This window comes from Mustela nigripes, chromosome 8 (assembly GCF_022355385.1).
Source record: "Mustela nigripes isolate SB6536 chromosome 8, MUSNIG.SB6536, whole genome shotgun sequence".
Taxonomy (NCBI): domain Eukaryota; kingdom Metazoa; phylum Chordata; class Mammalia; order Carnivora; family Mustelidae; genus Mustela; species Mustela nigripes.
Genome location: NC_081564.1, coordinates 15,104,672 through 15,112,683, shown reverse-complemented (window position 1 = coordinate 15,112,683; position 8,012 = coordinate 15,104,672). Strand labels below are relative to the sequence as shown.

Genomic DNA, 8,012 nt, shown 5'->3' with positions numbered 1-8,012 from the left:
ATATATATATATATATATATATATATATATATATATATATATAGTAGCCATGACCAAATCTAGCCCATGGACACATTTTAAGAAGCCTACTGGGTGTGTAATGGAATCAATTGTATTTTAAAACTGTGAGATTTCACATAAAAATGGAGACGTTTTCGTTTTGAAAACGTGAAAACTCTTGCTCCTCTGGGCCCGTGTTCTGGCTAGCTAGAGTCAGGTGGGGCCCAAGATCAAGGCCGCTGCCCGCTTTACATGTGCTGTGGGCTTCTCGGAGGGTTGCCAGAGACTCCTGCACATCTGGCTTCTCACTCCTCATCAGACTTCTTATTTCCTGCTACGTGCGAATTCCCTTTGGGCCTTTTTACTTTCCGAGTCTCAGTCTAAGTACCTTCATTGATTGAATCACTGATGGGTTCCCTGTTTCATTCATTTCCACCTAGATTTATTGAACGTCTCTGGATGGCTGGAGGCTGTGGACCCAGCAATGAATGAACGAGACAGACCCAGCCTCTCCCCTGCGAAGCGTAGAGTCTAGGGGCAGAAACAGGTATAATGAAACCTGCAGTGGCGATGAGGCTGAGCAGAAGAGTAGATGGTTCTTTGATAGCACAAAATAGGGGCGTTGGCTGAAAAAGAGGCAGGGAATACTTCTTGGAGGAGGTCGTGGCCATTTAGAACCACAAGCCCCATGTTCTTTGACTCTCTTCCAAGGGAGAGATGGCCCTGTGGGCCCTTCCCCTGGAATCTTGGTTTTGTGAGTGGTTGAGCTGTTAGAACGTGTCCGTCAAAAGCAATTGGCGTGATGCCCATTTTTGGGCCTAGGCTCCACAAACTGGCAGCGTCTCCTTCTTGTTTCTCCGGATGCTCACTGTTAGTGCCCAGTCAGGGGCGTGCTGTGAGGAAGCTGGCAGCCTGAAGCTCGTAGGGAGAAGCACCATAGCTGCTGGGTCTCAGCCCTAGCCGAGCTCACAAGCTGACCGCCAGCTCCGAGGGGCCACCCGTGTAGACACACCGTGTTGGAAATGGACCCTTCGAGCTGCCCTGGCTAGTGGTGCTGGAGACAGTCCTTGCCCATTCGCCCAGCTCAAGCTGCAGAGTTGTGAGTGAAATAAAGGTTTGTTGCCTTGAGTTCTTAAATTTTGGAGTGGTTGTTCCCATCAGCAGAAACTGGAACAAACAGTGAGCTAAAATCTGAAGGTTGAATGGGAATTAAGTAAGTGCATGGGATGGGGGAAAGCCCTCCAGTGGGGGGACATATCATGAGTGCAGGAGTAGGTGAAGTGTGTGTGGCTGGGGCAGGGGGAGAAAGAGAGGACTAGCCCATCCAGACTCTTGTGGCCCCGCTCAGACTTTGGTCTTTATCCTTTTAGGAATGGCAGCCAAAAACCCCATTTCAGCTTTAAGCTGAAAGCAACTTATGTCTTGAGAAGATCACTCTGGTTCTGTGCGGGGAATGAGGCTGAGCAGTAGGACAGAGGAGGTGGCGTGGGGACACACATTAGGAATTTACCTTCCTCCTGAGAATTTGAGGACGATCCTGGGGTCACAGAGTTAACTGAAAAACAGGACCAGAATCTAGGTCCACTGATTTCCATTTCCACGCACTCTTTATTCAGTCCTAGAGCTGAGGAGCCAGAAGCAAATACCTAGGCTTGCCCCTGTGGGGCAACTGTATCTCCAGTGGTTTAGACGACATAGACATTAACCCAACTGTTCCAGTCCTTAAGCTCTGGTTTTCTGTCCTCCTTCAACCAGGATAACAAGAAAAATTCCACCCTTGTTTTTTTTCCCACCTTTTCAGCTAAATCTGCAACTGAAAAACGAGGTCATTGAGCACGGTGGGAAAGCCGCTAGCAGGCAGAAATCTTTCGGGACATGCTTGATTTTCTTTTTCCCTTTGCCTACTTTGTCAGACTTAAAACTTCTGTCTGAAAGAACTTATCCTATGGTCTTGGATCCGCGGGGTGGAGATGGGGGGGTGGGGGGGGGAGTGGAGTAATCCCTCTCGCTTTTATAATGCGCAAGATCAAATACCTTGTTAAAAAAGTATTATAAATGAACACTTGTCTTTCTGATACTTCTGTGACTGGAATTATGTTTGTAGCACGCGGCTCTTAGATGAGAGATGCTTTCGGGCCTGCCTGGAAAGGAAGATTTTTTGCCATAAATCTGAGGATTTTTGGTAATTGAGGCCCAGAGAGATCAAATTCACCTTATTGAATAATAATAGCTAATAGTTACTGAGGGCTTCTTGTCTGGTATGCCAGGCTCTACGCTAAGCCCTGTTTCATTGGGTCCTCGTAACAAACCTGGGAGTTTGGTACCAGGCATCTGGGTGAAGGAGGCTCAGAGAGGTGCAGTGACTGGCCCAGAGTTGAACAGCTGTATGGGAAAAGTCCTGACTCCAACCCAACTTATCCACTGGTGGTCCTGGTATGGAGAATTCCCCATTGTTATTTTTTTTCTCTCTTTTTTTTTTAAAGATTTTATTTATTTATTTGACAGAGAGAGATCACAGTAGACAGAGAGGCAAGCAGAGAGAGAGAGAGAGGGAAGCAGGTTCCCTGCTGAGCAGAGAGCCCGATGCAGGACTCGATCCCAAGACCCTGCGATCATGACCTGAGCCAAAGGCAGCAGCTTAACCCACTGAGCCGCCCAGGCGCCCGCCATTGCTATTTTTTAACCCTTGCTTCTCCACCTGCATTTGATGGCTACACAGCAGTCACGGCCTCCCCTTTTATTTTAACAGCCACACTTGTGCTGCTCCTAGAATCCACCAGATAAGACACAAGGAGACCAGTGTCTATGAGAAGAACGATCTCATGCATATTTAAGCTTATTAAACTTTAAATAAACCATGTCTCACGCTCTGAAACATGGATGGAAGAAGAGAGAATCGTGTTCTATGACCGTGGATTAAAACCCCATTCAAACAAGGGAGACGTGGCAACAGAAGCCTTGAGAAAGTTGCAAGAGACTCTTTAACAGACGCCTCTCCCCCTTCCCCAGCGCCTGTTCGTTGGCCCGTTAATCTGAGTGCAGCTCCTGCAAGAAGGAATCCCGAGTTCTTTCCTTCTCCTTATGTCCTGGAAAGTCTGCCAGCTGGCTGCTTGTCAGTAGGAGCCCCCCAAATTAATGATGGGCTGTATGGTGACTAACATAACATAATGGAAAAAAAAAAAAAAAAGAATCCTGGGCTCTAAGCACCGTTGGCTCAGGGAAAGCAGAGTTTGCACTAAGCTCTTGGAACCCTCATGGGTAAAGTAAGAACTGCCTTCCTCATTGAGTGGCTGGCCTTCTCTCTATCATGTGCCTCTATCCCATGAGCAGGTGTTATTGGTGGCCCATTTAGTGGATGGATGCTGGTGGCTCAGGTCATGACTTGCCTGCTTTCTTTTCACTCTGAAAATCACGTTTCCGAAAGATGACACCATCAATGCCGTCCACTTTCAGCTCTGGTCTTCCTAACCAGAAATGCTGCCCGTAGGAACTTCTGCTGGGCTGATACTGATGGGTCTAACCACGTCTCTTTCTTTCTTTCTTTTTTTTTTTTTTAAATTTTATTTATTTATTGGACAGAAAGAGATCACAAATAGGCAGAGAGGCAGGCAGAGAAAGAGAGGAGAAGCAGGCTCTCTGCTGAGCAGAGGGCCCGATACGGGGCTCGATCCCAGGATCATGACCTGAGCCGAAGGCAGCCGCTTAACCCACTGAGCCACCCAGGCGCCCCACCACATCTCTTTCTATTCAGCATTAAAGATCCTGCTCAAAAGTCACGCTTCTGGAGTATCTATCCAGACTCTCTTTTTGCCCCCTAACCTTGAGGGGATAGGCATTAGTGAAATCATAGAAATGCTATCTATGTTCTCTGCCCCCCAGCTTCCGGCATAAGGCTCTCCAAACCCTTCTAATCTCCTAAGTGGTAACAGCACTAGGAATATCCTTTGTTCTAATATTTGGTCTTAGACTCTGGTTCTTGGCACCAAACTCCTTAACCCTTTGGAATTTCCTGCGTGGTAGGAATGCCTTGTGATACCATCAACTGAGTGTGGTTCCAGAACATTTTCATCACCCCCAAGGAGGCCCCCTTCCCATTAAGCAGTTACTCCCCACTCCCTCACTCCCTCGGCCCCTGGCAACCACCAATCTGCTTTCTGTCTGAGATAAACCTCAAAAACATTCTGGTAAGTAAAGGGAGCCATACGCAGAAAGGTCACGTGATATAGGATCTCACAGATAGGACCCTTGTTTTTAAGCAGCATATGTTGAGGGGCGCCTGGATGGCATATCCCATTAAGCATCCGACTCTTGGTTTCAGCTCAGGTCACGATCTCAGGATCCTGGGATTGAGCCCCACATCTGGCTCCATGCTCAGAATGGGTCTGCTTGAGGGTCTCTCTCCCTCTCCCTCTGCCCCTCCTTCTCACGCTCTCTTTCTCTCTCTCTCTGTCTCTCTCAAGTACATATATAAATCTTAAAAAAAGAAAAAAAAGAAGCACATATTGATACTTCTCTAAGTTAACACAGTGAAGAACAGAATTTGGGACATATTGTGGAGGAAAGGGGGTGTCTGCTGTGGATTCCTTTCCTCTTTAGCTGGCAGCCTGGCAGTGTGGGTCCTGGAAGCCCTAGCAGAGTGGCTGTCGACCTTGGCTCCACGTGGAAGTCATTGTGGGAACTTTCAAACATACTCAAACATACTTTCAAACATACCTGGACACAAGCAGCACCTCCAGAGGGTCTGATGTAGTTGGTTTGGGAAGCACCCTGGTATTTTGTGTTATCTAGTTGTATCCGTGGGATGAAGTGAGCTTTGGGTCCTCCTACTCTGCCATCTTTCTCTGGGCATTGGTATTTAAAAAATAAAACTGCCCAGGTGATTCCGATGTGTAGCCAGGGTTGAGACCTTGGCTGTAACAGGACAATGGCTATGGGGACAGGCCATTTCCACCATCCTTCCCTCTCCACCTGCCTCAATACCTCCTTTCCATCCCAGATTCATGCCTTATTGAAGTCCAAGTATCCTAGGAGTCTGTCCATGCGGAATGGCATAGCCTAGGAATTTTGGTGTCACTCAGGGACTCAGGGATGCTTTTTATTTTATTTTATTTTAAGATTTTATTTATTTATCTGACAGATCCCAAGTAGGCAGAGAGGCAGGCAGAGAGAGGAAGGGAAGCAGACTCCCCGCTGAGCAGAGAGGCCCATGCTGGGTTCGATCCCAGGACCCTGAGATCATGACCTGAGCGGAAGGCAGAGGCTTTAACCCACTGAGCCACCCAGGCACCCCTCAGGGATGCTTTTTAATTTATGACCTGAGTAACAGGGGAATTATGTGAGCATTTCTAAACTTCATTCCTAATCTCAAAAAGGGGGTGGGTAAAAGTATTACCTATCTAAGGAATATTTTGAAATTTAGATGAGAAGATGTGCATAAAGCACAGATTAGACACTCGTTATAATTATTGTTGTGGTTGTTACTGTCATCTTCCCCATTGCTGTTGTTACGTGAATGGACATTTCGTGATGGACCGGTCCATTGATGGTCCTCTCCCAACCAGAGGACAGAGCGGTACAGAAAGTGGGGGCTACTTTAGTCAACAAGCCAACAACCATTTCTTGTGCACCTGCTTTGGGTGGACACTGAGCTAGGATTTGAGGGTGCAGCTGAAGGTCTAGAATAGAGATCCTAATGTGGGTTAAAGTAAACGAGCACACAAACACGGTACAGGAACCCCGAATCTGAGTAGGTTTCGGAAGGGGTTGATCTGGAGTCCAGGAAATATCAGGAAAGGGCGCCATTCACTTTGGGCTTTCCATAAGTAGAACTTTAGTCAGAAGAGGATGTGGGAAAGGCTGTTATTGAAGGCCCAAGGAACAGCATGAGGAGAGGCCTAGGGCGAGGGGCAGGCCGTGTAGAGGGAGGGAAAGAGACACATTTGGGAACCAACAGGAGTTCTTGGATAGCTCTTGACATCAGACATGAGAACAGACATCTGTAGCAGAAGATACTCCACGGAGTCCCAGGAGGTCAGGCTGAGAGGTAGGTAGGAGCAGAATAAAAGCAATGGTCAGACGCCAGCCTGAGAGGGGGCTTCTGGTCAGAGACAACCGCCATCTCCCGGCCCAGGCAGGCGGCTTTCGCTTGGCACAGCCCTTCCCCAGACTGTGGGCGCTGCAGCTGCCGCATCTACTTACGCCAGAAGAATTTCGCTGTAATGGATGTCTGACATCTTTTTGGCTGGCTGGAATTTGTGTCTTTCTTCCTCTTTGAGTTTCTGAAGTTGCTGTTGCTTCTTTTTCAAGGCGCTCTCTTCTCGCAGCATGCTGAAGTAGCCGCGGCCTATCTTCGTGGACTGGATCAGCATGCTGGAGGGGGATGGGGGGCGGGGGGAGGAGAGAGCAACAAAGTTGAGCTGATCGTGAAGACAGTGCTATATATATATATATTTTAAAGATTTTATTTATTTATTTATTAGAGAGATGGAGAGAGAGCACAAGGAGGCAGAGCAACAGGCAGAGGGAGAGGGAGAAGCAGGCTCTCTGCTGCCCGAAGCAGGGCTCGATCCCAGGACTCTGGGATCATGACCTGAGTCGAAGGCAGATGCTTAACCGACTGAGCCACCCAGGTGCCCCAAAGACAGTGTTACATTGTCCTGGGTCTGATCATCTCTGAAGGACACCCTCATACCTCCAGGGCAGGAACCTCCTTGCCTTTGGAACTCCAGAGCCAGAAGGATCTCTCTGGCCTCAGTTCCTTCTTCAGTCCATTATTCAACAAATATTTATTGAGCAACTATTATGTGCCAGACACTCTGTTAGATGCTATGAAATGAGCATAATAATCCACACCCCGCAAGATGAGACACTTTTATGCTTGGAAAGGGGCTCATCCGTGATAATCGGTGGCAGATCAGTCCTGTAGGGCCTGGGCTCCTGGCCAAGGCTGCCTTCTCTCAGATTCACCTAAATGCTCACATTTGCTTCACATGCTTCACAAGGGCTGCAAAGTGGAGGCAGTAAGGTGTATAGGTGTTTGCTGTGTCATGTGACATACGTTGAGACTTCGTGACCCCACCACTGTTTCCTAATCAGATGTCCTGATACTGGCTTGATGCCAAGACATTCTGTGCTGACTGGTCTACACCCCTCCCCCATTTTGCCGTTTGTCACCTTGGGGTTGGAGTTTGAAGCACTCTGGTGGAGAAGGACTGAACCCATCTCTCTGTCTGTCCTGACTCTCTGGGAAGTTGTTAGGCACTGTGTTGAACCACCACCATGTTTCCCCAGCCGTGAGTATCAGTTCTGAGATTTACTTTTATTCTCAAAATTCCTCTTGAGCAACCAGTGTGTGCTGGGGACTGTGCTCACCACTGGGGACACGGTGATGAACAGAATGCTGCTCTAAGAGTAAACCAATGATGGTGAAGAATGACGGAGGTGAGAAGGACTCTGAGCTTTGTCAGAAGAGAGCACCTAATTCAGACTAGGGGGTGGTTGGAGACATCTTCCTGCATGAAGCGAGACCTCCTTTCCTTTGTTCTGAGTAACCTCTTTCTGTCTCCTTGTCTTTCTCTCGTGCTCAGCTTTGGAGGGGAACGTTCTCAGCAAGCTGTCTTGGTTAGATTTTGATGGATTAATTAATCCTTGTTCATTTTCTAGGAAGAGTTAAGGTGTTACTGAGGACATTTGCATGTCAGCAGTGGCTTCTCATAATGTCCATTGGGAAAAATATGCTGGGAGGCAGGGGGTGGAGCTTTCCCAGTATTTTTTTAAATTGCATCACACAGTGATAACTTTTCATTCATTTAGTTCTCGGGCAGACATTGCCTGAGAACCTGCTAGTCCAGACACTGTGAGGAGACTGAAGTTACACACAGCAATAAGATAAGGCATCTGCGGCCAGAGAGTTCACAGTATGATAGAGGAAGTACACCCACGAACATACACTCTGAGCACAATGTAGAAAGAGCTACAGGGACCTAGAGAAATCTCAGAGGGCTTCCCGGGGG

General features: G+C 47.8%; 1 protein-coding gene across 1 annotated transcript in view; it reads right to left on the bottom strand.

The window, feature by feature from the left end:
• The window catches only part of CCDC60 (coiled-coil domain containing 60), a 157,099-nt gene that overhangs the window by 47,028 nt on the left and 102,059 nt on the right, over window positions 1-8,012 (bottom strand). Inside the window, exon 3 of the mRNA XM_059409948.1 lies at window positions 6,199-6,369. Coding sequence (XP_059265931.1) covers window positions 6,199-6,369 — 171 coding nt within the window. The remainder of the gene's footprint in view (window positions 1-6,198; window positions 6,370-8,012) is intronic.